We start from the raw sequence: 18,050 nt of genomic DNA on the forward strand, positions 1-18,050 counted from the left end.
AGGCCGGCGCCCGACCTCCTCCCATGAAGACCGAGGACAATCGGGGCGTCCGAGCAGGGAGGGAGAGGAGGGTGGCACTCTGCCCTCGAGGTCGTGACAGCTACGCAGGAGGTGACCCACCGGCAGAGGTGACACCCAAGCATCGTCCATGCAGTGGCCACCAAGACGGAGGCCGGGCGCAGGGACACGAACTCCCTCCGGCGCCCCCCACGTGTGGGCAATGGCGCGGCTCCGGCCCTCCGCTCGCTGCCCACCTCGGCCTGCCCGCCGCGCCCGGCGCCCAGGTCTTGGGCCGCTCCCCCCGTGCCCACCGCGAGGCCCCCAGGGACACGTGGCCTCTGCCAGGGCAACCGCGTGGCCTGTTAAATAGGATTCTCTACAAATATACAACATATAAAAACTGTTAAATATATAACTTTAGGCTTTGCAAAATACATTTAATGATCTCTTTCAAACCAGTGTTACTTCAGGTTCCTTTAATTGGCTTTCGGGAGCTAAATGGTGTATCGATGAGACAGCAGTCGCGGGACACCGACCCAACATGCGCGTGGCGAGCACCGGATTATCCCACCATCGGAAATGGAGCGTGGAGGCGTGGCTAACTGGTTAAAACGGCGAGTTTAGTTCGGTCAGGTCCATCTACGTACAGAGGAGCCCGCAGGCCCGCCGCCGTGTCCCGGGGCGGCAGGCAGGCTCCGCGCGGGGTCATCACCCCGCGTCCCACAGGGCGGCGCCGTCCTCCCGTGGCTCGGCCCCCTGGGCGCACCGCAGTGTCCGTGGGGTGGGGGCCTCTGTCGGGGCCGCCCTCTGGGCCCCGCGGGTGCCACCAGCGTGTCTGTGCCCCGGTGCCCCCCAGTCGGACCGGGGGACTCGGGCGGGGGGCACGTCCAGGTTAAAATAGATTTGCTCTTTGGTCTATCGAGTATATACTGAAAGGGTAAGAAAATAAAAGTGATTCGGACAGTCTGGGGCACGAGGAGAGGCCGCTTCCGCGCCTGCGAGTCAGTCCCCCGGGCCGGCGCCGTCCTGGCCTCTCCCGGCTGCTGCCCCTCCGGCCGCCGCCTCCTCCTGTTCGTCCGCGTCGTCCTCCTCCGTGGGGGGCGCGGCCAATGTCCAGCCAGGGAGGGCAGGCGAGGCTGGGCTCCCGGGGACCCGGGGCGCCCCCCGCATCCCAGGCCGACTCCTTCTGCAGCTGGACGGGCTCAGCGCAGGCAGCCCAGGGCGCGGGCTGTCCGTGTCGGGCTGAGGGGCAACGGAGGGCGGGCGGGGGGCCGAGAGCGGGGAGCATCCGTGGCAGGAGGGCCTCGCCCAGGGTCGGCCTCTCTGGGCAGCTGAGGCCCCTCCCGGGCCCCTCTGGGCTGCGCGTGTCAGGAGACCTGAGGGGCAAACAGAAGAGAGCAGTCAGCCCCCGGACGTGCAGGGTCCTTGTCGGGAGGGTCCCCAGGCCTGGACGGCACAGAGCCCTGGACAGATGCCAGCTGACCTCCTCCAGGACATGGAACTGGATGGAGACTCGCCTCCCTCTGTGCCCTGGGTGGGACCCCCTCGCCCACGATGGCCGGGTGTGGGTGTGGTCCCCTCCACAGGTTCCCCTCATGGGGCCCCCGCTGCCCCCCCACAGCAGGCTCAGAGCGGGGGGAGGTGTGCGTAGTGTCCCTGGAAGGCAGTGGAACTGGGGAGGCAGGCATGTCCCTGGTCCGTGGGGCGCCCTGCATCCCAGAGTCGGGGGACCGCATGGGGCAGCCCACTACCGGCTGCCAGTTCGGAGATGACAGTCCCGTATCACGGCTCTGGGGCAGCAGAAACGTCTCCAGTAGGAGAGGAAGAAAGCCACAGTCCTCCAGAGCTCTGCGCCTGGCACCCTCCCACCTGCGTCCCTGCTGGGCCGCTGGCTCCCGGAGCTGCTGGCCCTCCTGGTCTGGGGGCCACGCGACTGGGTCCACGGAGGCGCCGCCCATCCCTGACCCGGGCCCGGACAAAGGTCCAGGCTCACGTGCCAAAGAGCAGGGCTGGTGCCAGTCCGGAGCCCCCACACCCAGTGAGGACCGGCCGAGCCCATGGACTCTGCATCTGTCCCCTGCTGCGGCCCTGGCCAGCAGAGGACAGCGTGACAGGGGCCGACGTGGAAGGTGACCGACCACCCCGACAGCCACACCGGGCCCTGCAGACTCGGGTGGGGCAGGAGGGTTGGGGGTCCCGGGCGGAGCTGTCAGAACCTCAGAATGCACGTTGGGGGGCACGGTGGGGGGCGGCCGGGGTCTGGGCTTTAGGAATTCAGCAGTTTCCCCCCTGCACGTTCCTTCTCCGGCAGCACCTGCTGTCAAAAAAACCGCACCGTCCGGTCTCGGGGCTTCACCGTGGCCCCTGGGCCCGCTGCTCCATCTCCGCTCTGGAGCAGCGGGCGTGTTGGTGGTCCTGGAGCGGCCGGTGTGAGGTGCAGCCCCTGCGACGGGTGGCCTGGCCCCCCTGCGAGAGGCCCTCCTGTGAGCCTGTCTGTGGGGCAGACCCAGCTCCCGGCTCAGGTCCTACTGCGCATCTCGGTGAGTGTGGGGTGGCCCGGCAGGGCCCCTGGGAGCCGACAGGGCTGCGAACGGTCCGTCTGCCCAGGGCGGGGCCCGGGCCTGGGGAGGGGCAGCCTGTGGAGCTGCCCACTGCAGACGCGCACTTCCCCCCGCCCCGTGTCCACGACAGCGACATCCAGGGCGGGTCCTGGCTCCCCTCCAACCACAGAAAGCCCCTCCCCACACCGGCCTGGAACCCCGGGCTCATGGCCAAGTCCCTGCTCAGTCTCAGGGTTTCAAGGGACGGCTTCCTAGCGGGTCTCCCGCGTGACGACCACCCTCCCCTTCGCAGAGGGCCCTTCCACAGCCCCTCTGCTCCAGAAGGAAACCCCCCACTCGGCACCCAGCGGGTGGGTGGGGGCCCTCCAGCTGGGCTCCATCTACTCCGCAGGTGGGTCCAGGTGGCCGGTCCCCGGGCTCGGTCTCATGCCGCTCGCCCAGGACGAGGGCAGGAGCAGCCCCCGGCCCCTCAGGGTTCATGCTCAGAGCAGCTCAGCCCTGCCCCTGACCTTGGTGGGGGCCTGGCAGGGACCCAGAGTGTCTTCATGCCTCTCAGCTGCCACAGCCCACAGGGAAGCCACCAGCTCGGCCCCACCCGCCAGGCCCCCTCCAGCTCTGCGGCAGGGCTGGCTGCCACCTCCCCAGAGCCTCGCTCGTTCCTGGAACCGCCAGCTGTCTGGGCAGCGGGAGTCGCCAGGTGCAGCACGGGCCCTGCGGCCTCTCGGCCATGTCCTCTTTGTCCCTTGGCTCGGCTCCCCTGGCAGCCTGGCCTTTGCGGTCGTGCCCCGGCCTGCACCGATTGCCGCAGCTCCCCCAGCAGCCCCAGGGGACCACGGCCGTGGCCACTGTGGCTCGAGGCGGACTCCTGTCCCCAGGCCCAGGCGACGAGATCAGGGGACATGGAGGTGCCAGAGCCCAGGGGAGGCGGCGTCAGAACCTCTGGTGGACCCCACGCCGTCAGCAGCAGTGGGGACGGGCGAGGGGCACCTGAGGCTCAAGGTCAAAGCCCCTTCCCAGGCCCACTTCCTATGTCCACTTCAAGGGCAACAGCCACATGGGGACGGGAAGGTCATCCCTGCCCGGCTGGGTCAGCCAGTCACCCAGAGACCAGAGGGAGCTTGCTGGCCACGGGCCTCTGGCTCAGGGCTCCGTCCGTCTGTCCCCAGCAGTGTCCCTGAGACGTGGCTCACACACCACACAACTCATCCTGTAAAGGGTCAGTCCAGGAACATGCGGTCTGTTCACAGCTGTGGGACCATTGTCACAACCGGAGCCCTGTCACCCCCAAACGAGGCCTCACACCCGTCCTCAGCCTGACCGGTCCCTGCCCCCAGCTGCGGTGCACTCACCTCCCTGGATGTTTCCTAGCAACGGGACCGCACAGGAGCCGGGGCTTGCAGCTCTCCAGGCCCCTCCCCGCAGCACGCGTCTGCTCGTCATCCCTTTTCCTGGCTGCATAACATTCCCTGGACTGGCTGCCCGTGCACCAGCAGGCGGACACGGGCGGCTGGCTGCCCTCCGGGGCTCCCAGAACATGTGCGTGGGAGTGTCTGCGTGGACACAGCTCTCAGTGGCTCCACCAAGGACGCCCCCAGGAGTGGGAACGCTGGGTCACAGGTGACTCTGGGCTCAACTTGCTATGCAACTGCGGCTGTTCCCTGCTGTGGGGGGGGGGGGGAAGGGACGCAGGCACATTCTCTAGCTCTCCCAACGGACGTCGCCGGCTGAGCACTTTCCACGAAGGTCGGCGAAGGCAAGTTCTTACCAGCAGCCTCGGGAGGCAGTTAAAGCCGCCGCCGAGCCAGACGACTGGCTGTGTTTCAGCCCCTGACCCCTGGCAGGGACTCTCGCCACGCTCTTTGTGGCTGTCCCCATATCGAGTTTTAGGAACTCTCGGCCCCTGCTCTGCCAGGCGCCCGCCTGTAGTGACGCCGACCTGGGTGAGCAGCGGGACGCCGCCTGCCCCGTCCACTGCGTCCGCCTGCCCCAGGCGGAAGTGGGAGCTTACCACGGGCTCTCGGGGTACCTCGTGTCCTGCCCTGCTGTTCGCGGGGCTCTGTCCTCTCCCATCTGCTCACTTCGATTTTACGTAAAACCACTGGACGCGCCCGCACACCTGCCTGGGAGTAGGAAGGCCGCCCGCCAGCTTTGGTCCGCGGCGTCTGGGTGGAGCTCCACGGGCGGGCGGCGGGTGTCTGCACGGCCTGCAGCCGCGGTGGGTGGACTCTGCTTGTCCACGTGGGGCTGGCAGACGTGTGCCGGGAAGGGCCACGCCATGTGCACTGGCGCCTTTGCGGGCCATGATGTCCCCCCTGCCAGGACTCCGCTCTGTCACAGCTGTGTGGACCCGTCCCTAACAGCAGATATGTGAACGAGCAAGGCTGCCTGCCAATAAAACTTTATTGACACCGACGGGTAGGGGCAGATTTGCCGGCCCCCGGTCGGGGCTGCAGCTTGTCCCAGCTGTGGAACTTGAAGCTGAATGCGAGTGCAGTCCCCTCCGGGCCCCTGATCGGTCCCACTCCGCAAACTGTGCTATCGCCTCCCTGGACACCTGGGCCGGCTCTCTGGGGAGCGGCACCTGCGTAGCTCATCTGTGAGTGGTAACGGTCGTACTTCCTCAACCCACATTCACGCCGTGGCCTCTGCCAGAGTCCCCAAATGTGGGTGGTCATGGGGACAGCCGCAGGCCCGCGGGCACCAGGGTGCAGTGGGTGGGCCGGGCCTCAGTGCCCGGTGGGCTCAGGTCTTGGGGGGACGCCGGGCTCCTGGGGTCTGCTGGGGGCGCCGCTCCCGCTCGGTGACATTTCCTGGGAGTGAGTCTGGTGTCCGCCTGAGACTTCTCCTGGGTTGGGACACACTTTTTCTTTCCCTCCTGAGAGGGCCCGTCCTCCTGCTGATTATGAAACATCGACATGCGCTTTCCTCTCACATCCCCCCGCCACAGGCCGGCGGTTTTGCTCTTCCAAGGGCAGCAGGGTGCCTGCCATGGGCTGTGGCTTTACGCAGACACAGGTGACCGGAGTCCCCACCACCTCTGCCACGGGGGAGGGCACATTCCAGGGGGTGGGGTCCCCAGATGCACCAGCAAACCCCCAAACTGCCAGGCGCGTGCCCGGTGACGTGTGCCCGGCCCACGGCACAGACTCACGGTCTCTGCCGAGCGAGGCGAGTTCACCATGAACTTGTCTGTCTTTCGGGACCTTCTGGCCTCCGGGCTTCACTCACCCCTAAAGAGAATGGGTGGATTTTCCAGTATTTTGGGAAAAAATACCTACAGTCAACATTTCCAAGCACTGGAAATCCTACTGGAGAATGGTGACGGTTTCCTACTTTCTTAGTCACTTTTGCTAATTTCCTCCTGGAAATCACCCATTTAACCAGGCTGTCCAGACCCAGCGATGGAGGCACACTGTGCGCACGCCCTTGAACTGCTCGGACCCCAGCCCACGCGGGGCTGTCCTGTCTTCTTCCCCTGGGGCTCCTTTCCTAACTTAGAAGCGCGACTGCCCAGCAGAGGGGAGAACGGACGCGTTTTCAGTTTTTCCACAGGTGCGCGGCCGACCCCACGGCCTCTCCTCAGCGCCCACGGCTGTCTCCGTCCCGTGCGTCCCGGTTCCGTCTGCCTTTTGCAGAGCAGGCTTTTCCACCGCCTCGCGGGTCCTTCCCACCCCCTCTGAGGGCGTCTGCCGAGGTGGGCGCAGCGGCAGGTGCATCTCTCAGGGACCCCCCACCTGCCTGGCGCACCCCTCACATCCTTCCCGATTTGCTCTCACCCGGGTCGGCTGTGGGTGCCCTTACAGGGCTGCGCATATTTGGCTATTTTAAAACTCTATTAAAAAAAAACAAATAGAGGACAAAACATGGAAAAAAGACAACGAACGAGACGAAAACGAACCCCACTCAGCAGCCTCTGCCTTTGGGACAGAAGGCTCGCCCACGCACTCCTGCCGTCACCGCGGGCGGCAAATCCTGCCACCAAGGGCAGGTTCCGGCGGAGCCCTGGTTCCTTTCTCTGCCCCACGCCCAGGGCCAGCGTGTCCCCGGCATTTCCTCCCGCCGAGGTTCGGGAGAAACCACGTCCTTCTGTTCTGCTAGCGGCGGCTGCACGTGACCCCAAGGCACCTTCCCAGTGAAGATGCTCCCGCCCCGGCCTCCGTTCCACGGTGGCCTCCAGTCTGTGACGTGACAGGAAGCGGCTCTTCCTCCACAGCAGCCCTGTCCCCGGGCTTCAGCAATTTAACCAGAGGCTGCAGGTCGGTTCACGGTCACATCCGAGGATGCTCCACAGCACAGAGTCCACCTCCTCCACGCAGCCCCTGCCGCCGTCCACAGCAGAGGGCTGTTTCTCTGATGGTCTGAAGCGTCCCCTTCGCTCACCTTCAGGAAAGGCCTGCAGGCGGGACCCTTCTAAGTCCCTGCTGTCTGCCCACTGCCCTGTCTACGCCCCGTGTCCCGACAGCGACCAGAGAGGGGACTGCCCCTGCGCCCAGGCCCGGGCCCTCCGTCCGTCCTCAGGCTCGGGGCCTCCGGGGGTTCCGGGGCGGGTTCTGCGTACTCCGTCCTCCTGTCCTCACCTGCCCCTCCGCCAGCACCTGCCCACCTGGACTTCGTTCCGTCTCCCAACTCCAACACCCGGGTACGAGCCGCCGAGGTCTGCGCTGACTGTTTTTTAAATCGGGGTTTTCTTCAGTCCTGAAACTCCCCCCCGCCACTGCGTTTTGACCCTAATCTCATCGTTCTTCCTGGCCCTGCTGTGGTGGCCTCCTGGAGCTCACCTCTCAGGAGAGGTGCCCACTGCCGCCCCCCAGGCCCGCCCCTCCCCTCTGCGGCTCCGTTTCCGTGCCCCCCACGCCCCGTGAGCCGTCCCCGGGGTGGAGGCTGGCCCCGTCGCAGTGCTGACTCCCCACAGGGACCTCTCCTCCGCGGGCAGCTTCCAGCGCCATCTCGTGTTCCGGCGCCTCCGTGCGCCTGCAGCGGGCGGGTGTCTCTGCCTCCACCTGGTGCCCCTACCCTTCTGGTTCCCTGGTCCCGGGCCCCGCGTCCCAGAGGCTACAGCCCGGAGTTCCCTCTGCCACCAGCGAGTGCAGGCCCGCACCCGTTTCCTGTCTCGGAGCCGACCCCCCGCCCGCGCTCAGCGCTGCTCCTCTCCGTGGACGGTGCCGACGCGTCCGGATCAAGCCGCGAGGCCGCTGCTCTTACTCCCAAAGGTGAGTGACCGTGGGAGCTGGACAGAGGCCGTGGCCCCATGCATCCTGGGAGTGCGGCCACTGCTCTCAGTCGTGAACTCGATGCTGGAGCCTTCCTCTCACCTGGGGGTGGCCGGGGCTGCCACGCCTCCCTCACCTGTTCTTGTCCATCCCATGCTCATCTGTCCTGTGAAAACCTGCAGCCACGGGGGCCACGGCGACACAAGCCAGATGCCACCGGAAACCAAAGGAAATTGAGAGATGCAGCCCCACAGCGGGGCCCCGGGCTGGCCTGCCAGGTGGCCAGGTGCCCAGGGCTTTCCCAGAGAGGCCGAGGGTGCGCCTCCCTTCCGGTGGGACAGCGGCAGTGTGGGTGTGTCAGGGTGTGTGCCGGCAGGACGGTCTGATCTGGAAAGAACCGGGCCGGGCCCCCGTGGGAGGCTCGGCATGGCGCAGTCACTCACCCGCCACGTGCGGCCGGGGTCCGGGCTGCAGTTCGGGGTGTGGGGAGACGCACGAGGGGACCTGTGTCAGAGCTGCAGCCACGACAATGGGCTTCAACACCAGCCTGGAACCTGATCGCAGTCCAGCTTCCGTTGCACGGGGAGCCGACCTTTAGCGCGATTTGAACTGAGACACAAGTCCTTGTACTTCATCGTTAAAGACGGATCTTCTACAAACGTCTCTGCCAAAGGCGGGGCTGTTTGGACGGGTCTCCCTGCGGACGCCCCTCCTGTTGGGTGCCGCCGTCTCAGCTGGCAGTGTTGAGCCAAGGACAGCGAGCCACGTCCAGGGACACGGAGAGGGCCGAACTCAGAGACGTCAACTTGGGGACAGGCTCGGCGAGACCGGACCCTGGGCACTTGGGGAGCTCGGGATGCGGACAGACCCAGGAGGTGGAGGGCAGGCACCTCGGGGCTGCACGAGGGTGGACTTTCCTCGCCCATGCGCCCTTCCTCCTCACCCAGGTCAGGGGACACCCTTGTCTTCTGTGAGACAATAAACCATGAGTGACACCCTCCATAGAATGACAGGGACGTCGCGACCAGCAGCAGGAGACCAGCCTCCCAGTCCTACTGAACTACTGTCCGCCAGGCTCCTGACACCTGAAGCTGGAGATCAGAATTAACTTGGGGGCCGGCCGGGAACCCAGGATCCCTTTGAGCTGTGAGTCCTTACAGCTCGGGATCTCAGGGGACCCCTGGCTCCGGCCCCTCAGCTGCAGTCCCGGTGAAGGCCAGGATGGGGAGGTGGCCGGCCTTGGACATGCCCATGGCCCCCGGTGGGCAGGCTGCAGGGTGTGCAGACCGCATGTCTGGAATGTGCGTCTGGCCCATTTGGAAGCTGGTTCTGGGACGCGTCCTTCACAGCTGAGTCCGGTGGCCACGGCAGGGCCCAGCCTTCCCTTCAACTGCCGGCTCGGGGCATCAGCCGCGGCACCAGGGCACCCGCCTGCACCGCCCTACCCAGTGCTTCCTTCCATTTCCTCAGCAAACACACACCTTCCTGTTCTCAGCACGGAGCCCAGCTCCGGGGCCATCGTTCTGGCCCATCTGTTCCCAAATGGAGGCCCGGCCGGGGCTTCCTGGGGGCTGAGTGGGCTCCATCGTGTATCCCCAGCACCCAGCGTGGGGTCCAGTGGGGGTTGTGGGGGAGGGGGGTAGGCAGCCGAGGTGGGTGGGGAGAGAAGGGGCTGGTCCCCTGGGCACGCCACCTTCCCCTCTGTGGCATCGGGACCTCCGCCCCGTGGTGACGAGCCCCCTGAGGTTGCCGGCTCCTCTCCTGGGCACAAGCTGCCTCCAGGTGAACCGCTCTCCACTCTCTTACAGCGACTCAAACAACCACTGTTGGGGGACACGGGCACCGCCTGCAACGGCTCCAGTCACTGAATCGGCCAAACAGGCCCGCGAAGGGGCACCGGCTGGGCCAGACCGGGTGTCCGGGCTCTTTCTGCTGAGAGGACAAAGACCATCCCCTCACAACAGGGTCGCAGACACGCCGGCCAGATGCACTCTGTTTGCACTCGGGACCGCCCGGGCTGCCGGCCAGCACTGCGGAGACCTGGGGCGGGGTCTTGGGGAGCACGGGAGGATGGCGGGGAGTCTTCGGGTGTGGCCTCCTCCCCCGAGGGTCCGGGGAGTGATTCCGTCCTGGGTTCTGGGCCTGGGCCTCACACCGCGAGGCCCTGGGGGCGGGGGCTCTGTCCACTTGTTCCACCCGTGGCGAGTGTGCTCACGCGAACACGCGTGCCTTCGAGTCCTGGGAATTTTTGTAGAAAACCCCTTGGAAAGCTGCTTCTTTGTTTTCCTCTACTTCTGGACACTCTCCGGGCCTTCCGCACCGATCTTCCATTTCTTCCCTTTCCTGTTTCCTGATTCTTTAGAGAAATTCTACTCTGCGGCTGCTGGAATTTCAACAAATTCTGTTACACCCACATGCTCACATCGGTATAGTATCTGCATGCAAACACATATGTGTATGCGCGTGTGCATGTATGTGCTCTTTGCAAAAGTGTGTTTTAAATACCAAACTGCAGTCAGCCACTGCATGTGACGGGGGACACCTTTGGGATCCCCCAGTGCGGTGCCCCCCTGCTGCAGCTGGCCTCTCGACCTGCAGACCAGCCAGCAGTCTCTGCGTTCAGATGGGGGTCGGGGGGAAGGGTCGACCTTAGGCTTTTGGCCCGGCCGCGGCGGCCCCTCCCCGTGGAGACCCCTGGATGGCCCGCCCACGTCACTCCTGGCTGCACCTGGAGACTCCGAGGCTGGGACAGAACTCGGACATCCTGGGGCCCATGTGACGGGGCCGCTGCTGCCTCGCAGCCGGAGGTGGCTCCGCTCTGGGAGGTGTACTCCCGTGGCGGCGACTCCCCTGAAGCCCCGTTCTGTTATCCCCGGACTCTCTGGGCCCCCACCAGGGTCCTCTCACATGCAGCACAGAGTCCAAATGCGGTGCCTCAGCTGCCTTGAAAACGGATTTCAGTCTGGGGTTTTACTCCAATTTGGGGCACTCTACGTGGCCAAGTGTGTTTGCAGTGATCACTGATTAGAATATTCTGGAATGCCGACACCCGGCACGAGTGGCAGCTGACATCTGTGGGAGGAGCGCCGGGCGGGCGGGAGGAGGTTCCGCTTGCCGCGTGGCCAAGTCCCGGCTGCAGACTCAGCTTCCTTCCCTCCTCCCACTCAGGGGGCCTCCCGCATCCGAGGCCGGGAGGGGATGCTGCTCTTGACCTTGGGCACAACCTGCACAGTCCGCCTGCGCTGTCCTGCCCGATGCAGATTAAAGTCCATGAGCAGAGGAGAGAGCAGCCAGAGCCTGGACAAGCAGCGGAGACCTGGGGCCCAGGTTCCCCTGCAGCTGCCTGGGGCCCACTGCCTCTCGGGGCAGGGCCCCGCCCTCTGACGCACTACCCCGCCCTCTGACGCACGACGTGCTCCGTAGTTCTCTCCCCGCGTCTTCCTCCTCCTCCTACCTGGCTGCCACCTGGTACAATAATCTCACGACCACTAAGGGTTGACGGCTGCGCTTTGAAGAGCAGTGGCTGGGTAGATGAGAACGTCCACGCATGTCTGGGCCCGCACCGCGTCAATCAATGCGTCGATCCATCCATCGCACACATCTGGGGGGCCCTGGGATCAGGGTTGGGAAGCGGGACCCGAGGCCCCGAGTCTGCCCCCTAGCGGCTCAGTCTGGGGGCACAGAGGAAGGGGCAGCCGGCGTCCCCATGGACAAGGGTGACAAGGTGGAGACAGGGGCTGTCCCCTGCAGGCGGGGCTGTGGTGGGAGGGCAGAGCTGGACGGAGCACTCGGCCACGGGGACGAAACTGGCAGCCAGGAGGCGGAGCCACCACGAGGTCCTCAACAGCCCATCTTCCAGAAAAAGTTTATGGTCGATGAGAAGCCCGCGGTGCTGATCCTCCACCTGAGAGTCGGGCGCAGGTCTGAAAGTGGGACTGTCTGCTCCGGCGGGGAGGTGTTGGGGCCAAGAGCTCGGCCCACCTTTCCAGAGAGCTTTGGAAGCAGGTGGCCCCCGCCAGGGCCAGAGGTTCCACCAGAGCCACAGGTCCCTCGAAGACCTGAGCACACTGGTCCCCTCGCGTCACCCATCGCCACTCCCTGCTCCTGGGGGGACAGGCGGCCCCGCTCTGCCAAGCTCACTGTGCCCCCTCTGGGGCGTCAAGGACTCTGAGAGTGAGCGCCTCCCCCTGACTTGCCCAGGTGTGGCAGGTGTCCATCCTGCACCTGGACCACGGGCTTCTCCTGCTGCACCTGGACCAGGTCAGAGACCGTGTCTTCTGAGCCGAGGGCCGGGGACTGCAGGGCCGGGCAGACCCAGCAGATGGACACCCAGCTCCAGCGCCCACCAACCACAGGCTGTCTGGGGTCGCCTGCCCCTCCCAGGTGCACCGTCCATGGCTGTGAGCCCTGAGGCCTGTGCGGCCGAAGGGGGTGAGCATGTTCTAGTCTCGACAGGTGCTTGGAGTGAAGGAAAGGCCCGAGAAGCGTTCCCACGGGGAGGGGCTGGGCCTGCCAAGGGGCTGTGTGTGGTGGCTGGGTGCCCCTGCCCCCACCTCTGCAGGCAGCCAAGCCCCAGGACCTCCGTGGGGCTGGGGCCCAGAGCACGGGGAGCCAGGCAGGGCTTGGGGCCAGAGGAGAGGCAAAACCTCAGTTCACACGGGAGAACACGGAGGGGTACGGCCACCGGCCCACCCAAGCCTCACCGCAGGCCTGCCCACCGTGGCCATGCCCCCAGGCCCTTGAAGGCCTCAGGCCGTCTGGAGCCTTGGCTCTGAGTCTCACCTCCTCCGGGAGTTCACTCAGAGGCCCCTGTCCCTGTGAGCTCTCCTGGTCTGGGGCTGCCCTGGGCCCCTGATGTCCCCACAGAAACGCACTTGTGGGGCCCCTGGATCTGAGGATGGTGGCCACGTGGCACAGGGTCTGCTTGTCTCCAGGTCCCTGCCCTTTGGTGGCAGAGCACAGAGGGGACCCCAGGCCCAAGCACGCCCCAGAAGGCAAGCTGGCAGGCCCGCACACCTGGCAGGTGTGGGGACAGAATCGCTCCCCTCTGCCTTGAGCACCGACAAGCACAGGTGCGAGGCTCCAACGTCCTGGCACCGGGGGTGGCAGCTGTGGCCCGGCCCTCAGCGCTCTCCATGGCCGCTGCGCTCCGGCAGGTCGCCCCAGCTGCCCCCGGTGCCAAGGACCCAAAGCCCCACAAATGCCAGAGACCTCCGGCCAGTGAGGGTCCGACAGAGGGTGGCCCAGCCTGGGTGCACCCTGGGCCGGGGCCCCAACGCCACGGCCGGTCCTCAGATGGGGGTGGGGGCTCGGGGGCGCTCCCGTGGCGGCCACGGCCAGCCGGTCTCTTGACCAGACTGTGAAACAGCCCATCCCAGTTGTTTTACAGTAGGGCCCAGAAGGGGAGGATGTTCCCCTTGTGCTGTGCGCTCCCTGGGGAGGCCCTCTGCAGGGGCCCAGGTCCCCTGATTCCCGGGGCCCCTTGGCGGGAATCCTGGACAGGACCCCATAACCCTTTGGGGTCTCTTCTTCTGTCCTAAGTGTCACCATGCAGAGCCTGGGCAGGAGGACGCGCCTGGATGGCGACCCCGAGCCCCCCAGTCCTCCCTTTAAAGGACGCTTCTCCCTGGGGGCGGATCCCTGAAGCCCCTCTCTGGGGTGGGGGGGCTGGGGGTGCTCTATATCTCCCCCAGAAACCAGACGACGCCCATCAGCGATCTTTCCGGGAGCACAGACCTCACTTCCAACAGGGGAGCCTGGAGGGCCGTCCTGTCCAGCCCCACGCAGTGACCACCTGATGGGACCGGGACAGCTGGGGACGGACTGACGGGCCCCACAGGGAGGTGTGGAGGTTTGGGAGGATGAGGGGCTGGTGGCGACCGGCTTCCTCGGTCCGGGCACTGCTGGTGTGGGGGCCGCCCCGCCCCCGGGGCCACTACGTACCGTGGTGGTCTTTATGCGCCCGCCGGGCTGCGTGCACGTCCAGCCCGACCGGTTGATGAGCAGGTCGCAGCCCTCCCCCTCCAGGCAGGGCCGCATGTCACACCACTGCTTGGTCCTGATGATCCGGGCTGTGGGGGGAGAGACGGCGGTCGGTCAGTCCCTGCGGCCGGGGACCCGGTGCCGCCCTGCCACCCGGCTCCCAGGGACCGCAGAGCCCGGCCGGGAGGCCAATGTCCAACGGGGGCCCTGCCGCCGGTCACTGCTCCTCCCCCAGGTCAACCAGCTTCTGGTGGCCCCCCCGCCAAGTGGGACTCTGCTGCCGGTGACTGAGGGCAGAGCAGGCAGCCCGGGGCCCTGCCACGGCCCCTCCCCCGAAGGGGGCTCCCAGTCAGCACGTCCCTCGGGTGCAGCAAGGACAGTGTGCCCTCCCCTGGGGCCTGGGTGCAGTGCCGGGAGCCAGGCTGAGGGAAGGGGGCCCCCTCCGCGGTCAGGCCGACCCTCTGGCAGACCTCACAGTGACCCCACCCCCCGCCCCCACAGTTGACCCAACACCTCCAGGGCAGCGACATCGGGGCCCCAAATCCAAGATCCCTGAGCCCTTGTCACCTTGGGGGACAAGTGGGGGACAGGACTGGGCACATCTGGTGGCCACCCCTTGGCGCACAGGGAGTTCCAGAGGCAGGAGAGAGCCTGCCCCTCCCTCCTGGCCCCTCCCTGACGCTGCGTGGGCAGCCAGGAGGTTCTGATGGAAAACTCCAGAAGCGAGTGCTCCCTGTGGGTGAAGGCCGACTGTCTTCCCACCACTGTCGGTCACTAAGGAACGTCAGCGACCTCCGATCGTCTGCCAAGTGGGACAGAGCGCCGGCCTCGCACCCCAACAGCGCAGCCACACTTGCGTGGAAGCGGGGTCTGTGGAAGGCGGGGCTCCGGGTGGAGCTGGGCATTCAGATCAGATCAACACGCCCCGGGGGGCATTTCAGCTCAAAGTCACGTTACTGCCCCCCCCCACACTGCCCTGCCCCCCACGTGGACCCTGCTGCTGGGGAGCGGGGGAATCTGGAACTCTTGGGGAAGGGGGGCTGGGGAGTGGGGTCCAGGCGCCCAGACAGACGTGTCTTCACGTGTCTGCCCCCTGCTCAACCAGCCAATGCAGTGCCTGTGCCGATGTCCCTGCCCGAGCAGAGGTGGCAGGTGACAGCTCCGGGAGAGGGAGAGCCGGGTGGGCCACTCCTGGGAGACCTAACGGAGGGGAGCCACCCGGGAGGCCAGCCGCTCCGCCGGTTCCGGAGGCCTAGTGGGGCTGCCTGCGGCAGGGTCTCTGGCTCCACGGGGCACGGGCCTGGGGTGAGTGGTCACACCCACCAGTGCGCAGCCCGTGGGCCGGGGGACACCTGTGCATGCTGGCAGCCCTGGCCCTGGCCCAGCCAGGCCATCTCCCCACCCACAGGCGCGGGGAGGCTGTCCCACGGCTGGTCACCCAGCGACCCGCCGCCTCCTGGGCCCTGTGGTGGACAGTCCTGTGTCTGCCCAGAGCCTGAGACCCTAAGCACCATAGATGTGCGTGAAGACGGGACCCCTCAGGAAGCAATTCAGGGTAAATGAGGTCCCAGGGGGTCCTGGTCTGAGAGCACGGGTGTCCTTCTGGTGTCTCATGTCGCCTCCCTGCCCCAGGAGGACACAGCGAGGACACGGCTGTCTGCCACCCAGGACCAGCGCTCCGACCCGACCCCCAGTGGGAGACCCCTCGGTCCCATGCTTCCGGCCTCCGGAACTGCCAGGCAAACTTGTCTGAGCCCCACCCCCGGGTCTGTGGTCCCCTCACTGCAGCCCGAGAGGACGGAGCAGCCCAGGGGGCTCCAGGACGTGGACGGGGTCCCGCCCCGGGAGAGGCAGCAGGAGGAAGTGCTCTTGCTTGTCACACGTGTGTGCGCAGGCCACTGCGGCCTCAGGCCTCTGAGGTCAAGAGCCCGCACCCAGCAGATGTGAGGGGAGGGACACGGCCCTGCTGTCCCAGGGAGGCGGCCAGGTGAACATGGGTGACGACGGCCGGGGGCTGGGAGACCAGGCCCAGTGTCCCCTGCTGCAGCCACATGGTTCGCACACACACACACGTCCTGCACACAGACCATGTGGAGCAGCACACATGGCCTACACCCACCCACACACATGTACTCCTGTGCACACACAGCCACGCGTGTGGGGCCGCTGGAGGGCTGGCCTGCCTGGCAGGCAGTGGGCAGGCTGACGTGCTCGCGGGAGGAACGGACACTCGGAGTCACTGACCACTGCCCGCCGGGCCAGGGCCTGGTGTGCCAGGCCAGCCCTGCAGGGGGCGCCGCAGGCCGCAGCCCAGCACACACCGCCTTTGTTTGTTCGGGGCCGGCTCTCCCAGCCCAGCCCACTTCCTGCTGGGGGCGGTCGGAGGCCCGCTGCCGGGCCACCACGTCCCGGGGACAAAAGGGCCTTTCATGCCCACACGTCACAACTTCATCTCCTTTGGCCCAGACTCTGCAGCAGCTCCTGGCCTGGGGACAGTGTCCCCTAAGGGCGACGGTGCTGAGTGAGGGTGGCTGAGGGCTGGGGACCGTGGTCACAGCCTGTCTGTGTGTCAGAGCCCTGAGGGGCTTTCGGAGGGTCGGGAGCAGGGGCCATTTCTGGCCTTGTCCCCAGGCCCAGTGGACAGCAAGTGTGTGCAGCCCGGTCCTCTGAGGGGACAGTGCAGCCCCGGGACCCAGCCCGGCCTGGCCGCCGGTGGCGTCACTCCCCTCCCTTTTTAGATCATCCCCCCTCCCAGACACACACACACACACACACACACACACACACATCCGTGAGTGCACACGAGCCCCCAGCACGCAGGGGGCACCGGCCAGCAGGCTTCCCCCTTTTTTCCAGGGGAGACCCCAGGGGCTTGGGCTTCGGCTGGGGCGACCCGCTCCTTTCTGGGCTCCGAGCCTCCCTGTGCAAGGACCTTTGGGTGGCCGATGACAAAGTCCTCAAGGACAGAGGGCTGAGAAACAGGAGAGCATGGGGTGAACGACTTGGGGGGGGCGGGCGAGGAGGACGGAGGGGTACAGGTGGGCAGAGGCGGGCGCAGGGACTTGGGCGCATGCGTCTCTCGACGCGCTCGCCTGCCCCCAAACCGGAGGAACTGGGCCACCGGACGGTCCTGCTGAGACCTGGAGCCGGTCTGGCGTGTGTCCACGGGCAGCCGCTGTGGCACAGCAGGCACACACGGTGCCAAGCCGGGCCTGGGCAGATGGGCGAGGACAGGCCGTGCCAGTCGCCGGGGGTGCGTGGGGACGGCCGCTCGCCGCAGGCCGGGCCCTCGCTGTGCGCAGGCTGCGCGGCCCCCTGGGAATCAACCGGCTCTTCATCTCCATCCACACACGACTCTGCCTGGTTTACTCAGCAGCTCGAAGATGAGTCAGCAGAGCAGGACCAGCAGGACTCGGGGGGGAGCTGGGGACACGTCCTCAGACGCGGTCACAAAGGACGCGAGGCCTTCCAGGACAGGGAGGCGGCTCTCTGGCAGGCTCTGGCCCAGGCGGGTACGTGCCCGAGCTGTCCCAGATCTTGCTGGTGACAGAGGGGGCAGCTGACACTTAACATGCACATAACACACTAATTACATGCACACATATGTACTCATCCCCCCCCCCACAATTACACACACTGACCCCTACGTCACAGGCAGGTCAGATGCCCCAAGGGTTCCGGAAGAACCTACCACTGCAGACACGCGGCGAGGTCCCCAGAGGGCCCCGGCCTCCCACTGTTATGGCCCCACTGGCAGAGGCACCAGCTCCGGCAGGAGGCCCGAGGGCAGGGGGTCAGAGGGAGCCCAGTGGCCCCGGCCCCAGGAGCCCAGTCACAGGCTGGCCCTGGGGATGCGGAGGAATCAGGTGAGCTCAGGCAGGAGCGGTGCACGGACCAGCGACAGGCACACCGGGGCACCGAGGGGTGGGGGTGGTTGGCCCTTGGAGCCCACCTGCCCAGGCTGGCTGCCCGGGGGGCCAGGGAAGTGCGCACAAACCCAGAACACACGCTGGGGCACCCCCAGGCCTGGAAGGCATTTATCCTGCTCCCCTGCCCCCGCCCGAAGTGCCTTCTGAGCTCCTGAGTCACACTGAAGTGTCTGTGTCTGGACACTCCCGGTGAGCAAGCCGGTGGGACGGCGCAGGGCCCCTGGCCCTCGGGGGCTCGGCAGCCACTGTGGGGGAAGGGCCGCGGCGCTCGCTGGCCCCTGGGGGCCCCGCACACTCATTCAGTGCTGCAGTGACTATCGATCCCACGTACGAGGACTCGGTGAGTCTTACCTTCACGTCACAGGTGG

General features: G+C 66.5%; 1 protein-coding gene across 1 annotated transcript in view; it reads right to left on the minus strand.

The window, feature by feature from the left end:
* Positions 1-461: 461 nt before the first annotated feature.
* Positions 462-18,050, minus strand: part of TAFA5 (TAFA chemokine like family member 5) — a 55,256-nt gene continuing 37,667 nt past the window's right edge. Inside the window, exons 3-4 of the mRNA XM_037160532.2 lie at positions 13,715-13,842; positions 462-1,376 (exon numbers count right to left, since the gene is read on the minus strand). Coding sequence (XP_037016427.1) covers positions 1,368-1,376; positions 13,715-13,842 — 137 coding nt within the window. The 3' untranslated portion in view covers positions 462-1,367. The remainder of the gene's footprint in view (positions 1,377-13,714; positions 13,843-18,050) is intronic.

Source organism: Artibeus jamaicensis, unplaced genomic scaffold (genome assembly GCF_021234435.1).
Source record: "Artibeus jamaicensis isolate MK-2021 breed Jamaican fruit bat unplaced genomic scaffold, CSHL_Jam_final contig_233, whole genome shotgun sequence".
Classification (NCBI taxonomy): domain Eukaryota; kingdom Metazoa; phylum Chordata; class Mammalia; order Chiroptera; family Phyllostomidae; genus Artibeus; species Artibeus jamaicensis.